The sequence below is a fragment of the Macrobrachium rosenbergii genome, chromosome 58 (genome assembly GCF_040412425.1).
Source record: "Macrobrachium rosenbergii isolate ZJJX-2024 chromosome 58, ASM4041242v1, whole genome shotgun sequence".
Lineage (NCBI taxonomy): Eukaryota > Metazoa > Arthropoda > Malacostraca > Decapoda > Palaemonidae > Macrobrachium > Macrobrachium rosenbergii.
Genome location: NC_089798.1, coordinates 12,207,062 through 12,219,066, shown reverse-complemented (window position 1 = coordinate 12,219,066; position 12,005 = coordinate 12,207,062). Strand labels below are relative to the sequence as shown.

The window sequence follows — 12,005 nt, the reverse complement described above, 5'->3', positions numbered from 1 at the left end:
GTATAGTGGGATCTGAGCTCCCAGCAGGATCTTATGAATCCAAGTGTCTAGTGGAATCTGATGGATCAAAGTGTACAGTGGGACCTGATGGATCCAGGTGTCTAGTGGGATCTGATGGATCCAAGTGTCTAGTGGGATCTGATGGATCCAAGTGTCCAGTGGGATCTGATGGATCCAGGTGTCTAGTGGGATCTGATGGATCCAGGTGTCTAGTGGGATCTGATGGATCCAAGTGTCTAGTGGGATCTGATGGATCCAAGTTTACAGTGGGATCCAAGTGCCCAGTGGGATCTGATGGCTCCAAGTGTATAGTGGGATCTGAGCTCCCAGCAGGATCTTATGAATCCAAGTGTCTAGTGGAATCTGATGGATCAAAGTGTACAGTGGGACCTGATGGATCCAGGTGTCTAGTGGGATCTGATGGATCTAAGTGTCTAGTGGGATCTGATGGATCCAAGTGTCCAGTGGGATCTGATGGATCCAGGTGTCTAGTGGGATCTGATGGATCCAGGTGTCTAGTGGGATCTGATGGATCCAAGTGTCTAGTGGGATCTGATGGATCCAAGGTTCAAGAAGGATCTGATGAATCCAAGTGTCTAGTGGGATCTGATGGATCCAAGTGTCTAGTGGGATCTGATGGATCCAAGTATCTAGTGGGATCTGATGGATCCAAGTGTCTAGTGGGATCTGATGGATCCAAGGTTCAAGTAGTATCAGATGGATCCAAGTGTCTAGTGGGGTCTGATGGATCCAAGGTTCAAGTAGGATCTGATGGATCCAAGTGTCTAGTGGGGTCTGATGGATCCAAGGTTCAAGTAGGATCTGATGGATCCAAGTGTCTAGTGGGGTCTGATGGATCCAAGTGTCTAGTGGGATCTGATGGGTCCAAGTGTCTCGTGGGATCTGATGGATCCAAGTGTCTAGTGGGATTGGATGGATCCAAATGGCTAGTGGGATCTGATTGATCCAAGTGTCTAGTGGGATCTAATGGATCCAAGTGTCTAGTGGGATCTGATGGATCCAAGTGTACAGTGGGATCTGATGGATCCAAGTGTCTAATGGGATCTGAGGGATCCAAGGTTCAAGTAGGATCTGATGGATCCAAGTGTTTAGTGGAATCTGATGGACCCAAGTGTTTAGTGGGATCTGATGGATCTAAGTGTATAGTGGGATCTGATGGATCCAAGTGTACAGTGGGATCTGATGGATCCAAGATTCAAGTAGGATCTGATGGATCCAAGTGTAGAGTGGGATTTGATGGATCCAAGTGTCCAGTGGGATCTGATGGATTCAAGTGTCTAGTGGGATCTGATGGATCCAAGTGTCCAGTCGGATCTGATGGATCCAAGTGTACAGTGGGATCTGATGGATCCAAGTGTCCAGTCGGATCTGATGGATCCAAGTGAACAGTGGGATCTGATGGATCCAAGTGTCTAGTGGGATCTGATGGATCCAAGCATCCAGTGGGATCTAATGGATCCAAGTGTCCAGTGGGATCTGGTGGATCCAAGTGTCTATTGGGATCTGGTGGATCCAAGTGTCTATTGGGATCTGGTGGATCCAAGTGTCTATTGGGATCTGGTGGATCCAAGTGGTCTAGTGGGATCTGATGGATCCAAGTGTCCAGTGGGATCTGATGGATCCAAGTATCCAGTGGGATCTGATAGATCCAAGTGTTCAGTGGGATCTGATGGATCCAAGTGTCTAGTGGGATCTGATGGATCCAAGTGTCCAGTAGTATCTGATGGATCCAAGTTTACCGTGGGATCGGAGCACCCAGTGGGATCTGATGGATCCAAGTGTACAGTGGGATTTGATGGATCCAAGTGTCCAGTGGGATCTGATGGATTCAAGTGTTTAGTGGGATCTGATGGATCCAAGTGTCCACTCGGATCTGATAGATCCAAGTGTACAGTGGGATCTGGTGGATCCAAGTGTCTAGTGGGATCTGGTGGATCCAAGTGTCTAGTGAGATCTGATGGATCCAAGTGTCCAGTGGGATCTGGTGGATCCAAGTATCCAGTGGGATCTGATGGATCCAAGTGTCTAGTGGGATCTGATGGATCCAAGTGTCCAGTAGTATCTGATGGATCCAAGTTTACCATGGGATCTGAGCACCCAGTGGGATCTGATGGATCCAAGTGTACAGTGGGATCTAATGGATCCAAGTGTCTAGTGTAATCTAATGGATCCAAGTGTCTAGTGGGATCTGATTGATCCAAGTGTCCAGAGGGATGTGATGGATCCAAGTGTACAGTGGGATCCAAGGGATCCAAGCGTGTAGTGGGATCTGAGCGCCAACCTGCTGTGTCTGGTGCCAGTTCCTCTTTGGTTCAGCGCCTGAATTTCAAGAACACACTGTTGTCCTGTCTTATACACCAGTTCCCATTGAACAGGGACCAAGTCTACCTCCGAACAACACTTCTATGACAAAGTTGTTGAGTTGCTGAAGGAAACTCCCTCTTGGAGCTATTTCCCAGTCATCCAAGCATCTGTCAAGGTTGGAGAATTGGCTTTCGTTTAAAAGGATCAAGACAAGTGTCTTTTGTCCTCCCTCACTCTATTGCCTTGTCGGATCTAGACTTTCCTGTCAAGATTGTTGGAAGTCCTAATTTTCTGCACTGATATCAGGAGCACTGCCAGAGTCCTCCTTTCGACTTTCAGCATCTCTCGGATTTTCGAGTTTTTCTGTCTGCCAAGAATCTCAGTTTTCAGATGGCCTGAGAGTTTTACCCGCTTTTTCCCCCTTTGTGCCCGGGACATGAGTAGTGAGCCTACTCTAGCTCTGGCGCCTATGAGACATTGGCCAGATTGGTCAGACCTAAATGCATCCTCAGATTTTACTTAGTTCCAAGGTTTTGGGCAAAGACTGAACGCCATAAGCTGCTTGGCTCTTCGCTCTGCTGAAGATTTACATGTTGACAGTTGCTGTTATCTGCTTCCTGTCAACAGTTAAAGCTATCTTCTCACGGTTTTCTTGCAGTTTCGTTCATGGTTGAATGACCTTTCCTGTAAGGTGCCAATTCCCGTTTTCCTGGAACCTTTCCTGAGCTCCTGGCGCCACCTCCTAGTGCCTGGAGCATTCGTCAAGCGCCCAACACCTTCACTAGAGCGCTCATCATTATATCACTAAACTCGGTTTTTTTTACCGAGGCGCATTTGCTGACTTGCAGGGGTGCCCTTTCAGCTCGGAAAAGTTTCATGCTAGCTGATTGGTTGCAAGTATTTTGTCCGAATAGCATCATTGTTTTCAAATATTTACCAAGTAATGTGAATCGAAACTTAGTTACTAACCTAAATTTCTCCCTCAGATATTTGTTTTGTCAATAAATAATTTTAATGAATAAAGAGATTATAAAGTATTGTGATGGTAAGTCTAAATTTAATAACAACACCCGCCGAAGTCAACAACAGGAGCTTGTTTTCGGATGCACGCTGCATAATTTTTTTACTTTTCACATATTTTGACACCAATTGGGATAAATTACACTAAGCATAAGAAAAACATGTTATTATAAGCTTTCTTTGAATACCAAAATCTACTAAAAACATGGAATTAATAAAACTCGCTATTAGTGAAAACTTCCGGGAATGTAAAAGGAACAGCCTGTGGTGGCTTGGCAGGAACACTATCACAGGTGATTGTCATTGCAGCATTTTCCTGATTTATGTCATTGCAGCTTTTTCCTGATTTATGTAAGTGTTGAAATCACTGTTATGTTATTGAGATGACTTTAATGGCTATATCTGCAATTAAATAGTTTCTATGCTTCTTTTTGTAGGTGCACACTAATAAAAATATATTTTGCAGAAATTAACAACTTACTCTTTCACGTAAGTTACAGCAGACAATGCGAGATAAGAAAACCTTTTATTTTCTTATTTTGCACTCTGTTCAGGGCACATATAAGGTTAACACGAGTTTCTGCGGATATTTTGAAAAGTAAAAGATTATGTGACTGAGTAGAAAATGTACTACACACATATACATTTTAAGGATTAGTAGGCTATATGCGTCTACTGTCAAATACTGTACCAAGGCGGGGATGGAAGGGAGGGGGAGGGGGAGGGGTAACACGTTTGTAACTCGGTGAAATTATAAATTCGTTTAATTAAGATTTTTATGCAATTTATGGAATACTACAGTATCCTCAAACCGAAAATAGTGCTATTAATAGAATCTATACCTTTACAACAAAATTAGCAAACCCTTTCTATACAGACTTACATCACAGGCCTACATACACCTAGCCTAACTTATATCAACCATCAGCTACTGTTTGCGGTTACTCCTTACCTTAAAGAGTTAAGCAAAATTTATTGCAATTGCCAAAAAATGGTGTAAGACACAGAGACATAGGCTAGCCTAGTTTGAAATGTGTGCAAGAAATAAAGCCATAATAAGGGAAGTACAGTACATTATTATTATGTAAAAGAAAAAATAGCATCTTCATATTTATCATAATGATATAACAAAAGGCTTCAGCACAAAAGCCTATAAAAGATATGTATCTGAAAAGTTTTCTTGCCCATCAACATTTGCTGGCATGTGGATGAATAACTAGGCCTACCTATCTACGTAATTTTATCTAAATTTATCTAAAGCCACAGGCTGTTCCTTTTACCTCTGGAAGTTTTCACCAAGAGCCAGTTTTATTAATTCCATGTTTTTAGTAGATTCTGGTATTCAAAGAAAGTTTATAATAACATGTTTTCTTATGCTTAGTGTAATTTATCCCAATTGGTGTTAAAATATGTGAAAAGTAAAAAAATTTTGCAGCGTGCATCCGAAAACAAGCTCCTGTCGTTGACTTCGGTGGGTGTTGTTATTAAATTTAGACTTACCATCACGATACTTCATAATCTCTTTATTCGTTAAAATTATTTATTGACAAAACATATATCGGAGGGAGAAATTTAGGTTAGTAAATAAGTTTCGATTCACATTACTTGGTAATTATTTGAAAACAATTATGCTATTCGGACAAAATACTTGCAACCAATCAGCTAGCATGAAACTTTTCCGAGCTAAAAGGGCACCCCTGCGAGTCAGTGCAAATGGCCTCGGTAAAAAAAACTGATTATAATAGTGTTCGGCGGCCATCTCTGTTCACCTGGCGTAAGCTCACAGGGCCCAGGTTCTTATGGTTATGGAATTTTTCTCAGCGTAAAGTTCTGCACGTCTTTGTTCTGTACAAGGGTATCATTGAGGCCATGTTAAGCATTATCAAGTTCAGTTTTTGTTGAAACTGCAAGGATTTCGATGTTTTCTCTTGGCTGTCGTAAAGTCCTCAGAGTTGGCAGCTTGTTCGCACGGTTGTCTGTGGTTCTGCATGTCCTTCTACTGGTTTGCTTTTTTGACTGCGAGTCTGCATGATCACCAATGTGAAACATGCCCACAGCGGATAGAGGATGAACCAGATAGCCTCTTCCTTTAATCTTCATGGGTATTGAAGAGATTTTGGAGATGCAGGAAGCACTCTTCCTTGTCCTTGCCAGATGTCGGCCTCCTGACAGCACTCGTTTTCTCTGGAGCCTTTGTTCTTATAGTTGTCTGAACTTAGTCTTTTGGAAAGGAAGTTCCTTCATCCATGAACTTAGTCCTGGATTTCTTTTCAACGCTTCAGTTGTGTGTTGGGGAGCCTTCTTAACGAACTAGGGTTTTTTCTGGGGTGTGGTCCCCAGAGAAACAGATCCTTCAGTTCCTTCTCATAGAGCTGGAAGTTTCTTCACATAACTTCAGTGCTTTTTGATCTTATTGCACTCCTAGACTGTGGTAACCATTCAGACTAGACCACAGTTCTAATGTTTTATGTAGGCAAGGCTCTCCCCCATGTCCCCCACTTCTACAGGAAGAGACCTGTTTCTGTGGACAGATCAATCAGGTCTTCTAGTCACCTGATCGGTTCATAGAACTAAGTCCTATCAGACATACTGAGACGTCAGAAGGGGACTGTCGATCCCCAGGCTGCTGGGATCTGTGGAATCTATGGGACAGACCTGTCATGGACCTGTTTGCTCCTTCAAGGGATCTTCATTTTCCTCCTTTTGTGGTCCACACCATCCCTATAGCATGTGCAACAGGCTCCTTGGCATAGACAGAACCGTTGGATTACCTCTCTTCCCTCCCTTCGTTATGGTCAAGAAGGAGTGACATGATCTTTGTGCTAACTGCAAGTTACGTTGTCCACTTAGCCCTATTCTGGCTCGTCTTCTAGACCTGGGGATTGACTTTCTGAAGCCAGTATCTCAGGCTCTACATCTCCACTGCAATATGTCCGTGTTCCTTTTACAATTACTCCATGGAGGGCTATCGAACTATGCATAACTCATGTATAAACATGGAGACCTAGTTCATTGGCATCCATATGTTAATTTCCTTTGAAGTTCCTGACACGCCCAAGCAAGGAAGAAGGAGACGTGGTTTGCTTGTTTCTCCTTGGATTTTAGTCAAGGACAGGGACCCATCCAAGACCTGGATCCATTTTTTTCCTAAGGAATTTTATGGATATCTGTGTCTTCCAGGAGTGCCAGACAACACCCGAGCTCATAGCTGGTCTGGCGCCCTTCTCTCTTAGCGCTAACAATAGCCTGGCACCAGCTTTGGTTATGACGTCAGTTTTCGTTCTGAGCGCCCAATAATGCTCACTAGCTCTGAGGAAGACTAGTTTTCAATCCAGTTTGAATGTTCAGGTTCAAAGGTCATCTAGAACCTATGGTGTAATGGCAAGAACTACTTTCTTCCTCTGACTAGAACTCCTGGCGGCAACTGCACCTGGCGCCAGCTCATTCTCTGAGAGCCAGAAGAGCTCACTGGCTCTGAGGAGGAATTTAGAGAGCTCTGCCCAGCTGGATGGTATGGTATTGCCTAAAAAGCCAGTAGTCCCAGGCCATCCATAACCCAGGGAGTTAGGACAGGAGCTCGTCTCATTCTCTGATTAGAACATCTTGCCCTTTATCCTAATGGATTTTACCTTCTGAGACATGCTCAGATTTAAGAGAAGCATTTTCCTCCTAGTGAAAGCTAAAGATGTCAGAACAGCCTCTACCTCATCAGCTTTCAAACAGTATATATCCCTTACATCCATTCACCAATCAACCTACTGGTAGTGTGATTGTTCTTCGTTTCTCATTTTGAGGGAGTTTAAACAGTGTTTTAAAAATTTGGCAGTACCTTGTGATTTTTAGTTACTGGCAAGGTGTCAAGGAAGGGAGCATAGGAGTTTCTCCTACAGCCGATTCACCTTGTAGTGGTAGTGAAGTGTCTAATTTCTGGGAGCCTGGCAGGGTACAATGTACCCGGAGCACCCGGCACACTCAGTGGATGGGTTTAGGTCTTACTTCAGTGTAGGTGACAACCTAATCTGGTTGTCTTTATTATGGTACTGCACCCAGGGCAAGGGCACCTGTAAAGTTCTGCTAGCCATTGGATAATTCCTTGGCTGCATAACTTCCGCTGATGCTTTGGTAGCGATCCTCCGCTACAAAGCTCCCTCTTTAGTAGAGGCAACCCTCGGCTTTACTGCCGCGACACTACAGGTTACGTTGAGCACCAACCGGAGGCAGCTTATACTGCAGGCTCTCTTAGCTAACAAGGAACGACAAGCATTGTTTTCAGTACTAGCAACTTTTCTCTTTCTAATTCATTACAATACTTAATGTTGTAGAGTAGAATATGTCCATGTATCCCACCTCCTGTCAATGTGGGATTCAACTATGTAATTACTTGGTAAGTTACTTATATAAAAATGTTATTTTTATAATAAAATAAAGTTTTATATATTCTTACCAAGTAATTACATGATCGGAGCCCTCCCTCCTCCCCTGTGATGGACATAATCATAAACAGACTGCTACGTTGTTCCTAACTATCTCGTTAGGTGGTGAGACTAGTCACCTACACAGAACATCGGTGTCGCTACCACAAAATTTGAATTTAAGCTGCTGCGAATAAATAAAACTAATAGCTATGTAATTATTTGGTAAGTGTATATAAAACTTTATTTTATTATAAAAATGCCTTTTTTGTTTGAACTATTAAATTAAGGGTTACAAGGTATTTGTCAGTGAAAAGTCAATTACAAGCATTTTTAGAGGGGAGTTCTGCATTTCTGTGGTAGGTTATGGAACTTATTCATGCGTAAAAATTGTTGGTGGGGGGGGGGCAATGTAGTAGCAGCAGGACAGGTGACCCTTGGTTCGGGTTAGCCTCCCTGCTTAGTAGAATCATCATCTACATCACTTGGAATGCAGTTGCATATATTCATTAAGGTATTCCCTATGACTTGGACTCTTCTAGGTTGCTGCTGGGTTACTGCCATTTTCTCTTTGTTTTTAAGAAGCACAGAAGAGTCTTTGAGGAGTCAGTGTGTACAATGGGTTTGTATGAAAAATAAATTTTGTTTAAAAAAATTTTAGTTTTGATTGATATCTTCATTTCCAGGTTTTGGGGCAGCTGGATAACAAGTTCATAGCATGTAATATTGAATATACATCACAGGATGAAACAAACTCACCTCTCAATTTAGTGGTTTTGTTTGACCAACATGCTGTCCACGAAAGAGTGCGATTGGAGAGCATCATTGAAGAAAATCTTGAATTAGCAGAGTCAGGGAAACAGGCTATTCGTAGCTCTATGGTTACTCCTCCTATGTCCCTTACTCTTCCTGATGATGAAATAAGACTAATGGTGGCATATAAAGAGCTATTCTTTCAGCGTGGCCTTCATTTTACCAAGGTAATATTTCTGATGAGCTTTGTAAATGAGATTATATTGCCTTTGATCAGAGAATTTCAAAAATTTTCTTGTTGATGGCATATATTACATCTAGATTAAATTAGAATAAGATTTTATCCTCTCACCAAATGTTAGGATTTCCTAAGATGAGAACAAGTCCTAATTTTTAAAAATGAAACTCAATTTCTATTATGTAGCTTTACCTTCTGTACCAGCAAAGATGTGATAGCAGAGTTTAAAGGTTCTCCCTCTTTTCTGTAGGTACAAACACTGGCTGTCAGGTAATATCCTTTTGTTGCTTGTGTAATCAGTTGGTGCTTCTGGTTAGTCAAATTGATCTCTGTTTTTCCAGTTGCTTTCGTACTGTTTGTCTTTGACTTTTTCTTTTTAGATTATGATAAATCCTGGTAATAAGAGGGGAGATTGCAAGGTAAGCAGCTGCCATAATAGGCAATATCCACTTTCAGTTGATTGACATGACCTGTGCATTCAGTGCCAGGGTGTTGTTGGGGTTTTTGATGATAAGTGTGATGTTTGCAAGACATGGAATGGAAGTGATATGCTTGCTTATATTAATATAGTAAGAGGGAGACTGACAGGTTGAGTAAGGTATGGAAGCATGGTTTTGCTGGTAAAAGTGAGGGGGACAGGTTAAGCAGTTTTTTGAAATGAAGAAGAGTATTTTATCCACGTTACCCTCCCTCAGTGCTTGCTTGTTTTTATGGGTAATTCCCCTGCAGGACAGTGCCCCCTACTTCTGTGTATGCTTACTGGCACCAGTCTGAGTGACGAATGATGAGATGAAGAATGGCTCCCAGAAGAGTATCACAAAAGCATATGGTGTAACACCAAATTCCTTGCAACGAATGACGTGATGAATCATGAAGACCACTATGCGCAGCAAAATCCTGATGCCACCTCTTGTGGGCATAGCCAAAGCAGATAGCAGAGAAAGGCAGACTGGTGGAAAACCTTTATTACAATCTTCCAGTGTCAAATGCAAATGATCACTGTTGTTACTCCGCGAAGTGAATACTGTAGTTGTCTATGCAAAGAAAAGTCTTGTGGAAATACTCCTGTAACAACTTGCTCAGCGATGCATGAGATAGTCGCATACACAAACTTAACTTTTACCAAAATATACACTAAATCTTTTTTAGTTACCAAGTCACCTGACGCTAAGGAAAAAAGCTGATAACGCCAACTGACTTTTCCACATAACATGGCCAGATTGATCCTTAGGGATAAAACAGAAATAAAAAAGGAGAAAATACAGTAAAAAAATATTATAAAATAAATATAAAAAAATGGAAGGAGTGTGTGTGTGTGTGTGTGTGTGAAATGTTTCTCTCTCTCTCTCTCTCTCTCTCTTTTGCATTGTGAGTTTTATTATTTTTTCTTTATTTTGTGCAGTAAAAATTGTGAAAAAACACATGGAAGTAAAAAATGAGAAAATACAGTAAAAATAAAAATGAAAATATGGTATAATAAAGATAAATAAAATGGATGGAGTGTGTGTGTGTGAACAGCTCCTCTCTCCCATCTTGCCCAGGATTCTGACCCTACCTACCCTGAAAACATTCCCCACCCCCACCCTTCCTCCCTAAACCCTTTCTCAGCCTGTTTTGAGTGTAAGCAGTTTTTACTAACATTTCTTTAGACCTGTGCAATATTGCCAACCATTGGACAGCAGTTTTTTTCAATTTTTATGAAATTTATTATATAAAAGTCTTAGGTCCCTGGGTTCTGGTTGTGTCCAGATAATGTCAAGTTTCAGATAATCAAGGGATTATATATATATATATATATATATATATATATATATATATATATATATATATATATATATATATATATATATATATATATATATATATATATATATATACACACAGATACCAGACAGTCTCTGGGTTATGACGGGCTCGGCTTACAATGTTCTGAGTTTATGACGCTTTTCAAATATATTCATAAAAAAATTATTTCCTGGGTTACACCGTATGTTCAAGGTTTACAGCGCTGACAACGCCAATCCGACGGAAGAAATATGGCTCCAGAATGGCAGTGTGATCAAATTTTGGGAGATTTTTTGTTGAAAAACTCAATATAAATGCAGGATACATTGTTTTCAAGACACCCAAAGGATTAAAAGTAAGGTTTCTTATGATTTTTTACTGCATTTCGGATGACGCCAGTCCGACGCAGAATGGAAGAAATATGCATCCAAAATGGCAGAATGGTCAATATTTGGAGGGTTTTGTTAATGAAAAACTCAGTAATAAAAATACAGGATTCGTTGTTTTCAAGATACCCAAAGGATTAAAAGTAAGGTTTTCTTACGATTTTCGACAGTATTTTGGACGATACCAGTCTGACGCCGAACGGAAGAAATATGCATCCAAAATGGCAGAATGGTCAATATTTGGAGGGTTTTGTTAATGAAAAACAAAGTAATAAAAATGCAGGATTCGTTGTTTTCAAGACACCCAACGGATTAAAAGTAAGGTTTTCTTACGATTTTTGACAGTATTTTTAACAACGCCAGTCTGACGCCGAACAGAAGAAATATGCATCCAATTAGGCAGAATGGTCAATATTTGGAGGGTTTTATTAATGAAAAACTCAATAATAAAAATGCAGGATTCGTTGTTTTCAAGACACCCAACGGATTAAAAGTAAGGTTTTCTTACAATTCTCGATGGTAATATTTGGGAAGACTCAGTCCAACGCATGCGACGGAAGAAAATTCACATTCGTGGATTTTTTCATAGAGCAGTATTCATTAATTATTGATTTTTAGATTTTTATTTAATTTCATGGCTAAATACATTTTTATTTTAATAATAAGGTAACCACAGCAAAGTATCGATGAAAGTTAAATTAAAATCCCGTGAAATCATAAAACTGCTTACCAGTGTAATCACTTCATTCAACCCCTCTCTCTCTCTCTTTTCCCCCCTCGAATAATTCACGAAAAATTTAACTTTTGAGATTTAAGTAAGGCCAACTGCCCATATCTCTCTCTCTCTCTCCCTCTGTACTGCATATATCCTTCAAAGAAATATGGATTACTCTATATAAACAAAAATATACTAAAATTCTATCATCGATTGTGTTACAATTTTTTTTTACTCTGACATAGGCTTCATGACAACACAATATTGGCTCGAGGGATTAGAAGTAGCCAACAACAGAGCTCATAGCAACCCCCTCTCTCCATGATGACACACTATTGGCTGGAAGGATTGAGAGTAGCCAATGACAACTT

At 40.7% G+C, this 12,005-nt stretch overlaps 1 protein-coding gene across 1 annotated transcript in view; it reads left to right on the top strand.

The window, feature by feature from the left end:
* LOC136837304 (uncharacterized) overlaps positions 1–12,005 on the top strand; it is a 475,645-nt gene that overhangs the window by 397,927 nt on the left and 65,713 nt on the right. Inside the window, 1 exon segment of the mRNA XM_067102044.1 lies at positions 8,444–8,737. Within this exon segment, the coding sequence (XP_066958145.1) occupies positions 8,444–8,737 (294 nt within the window).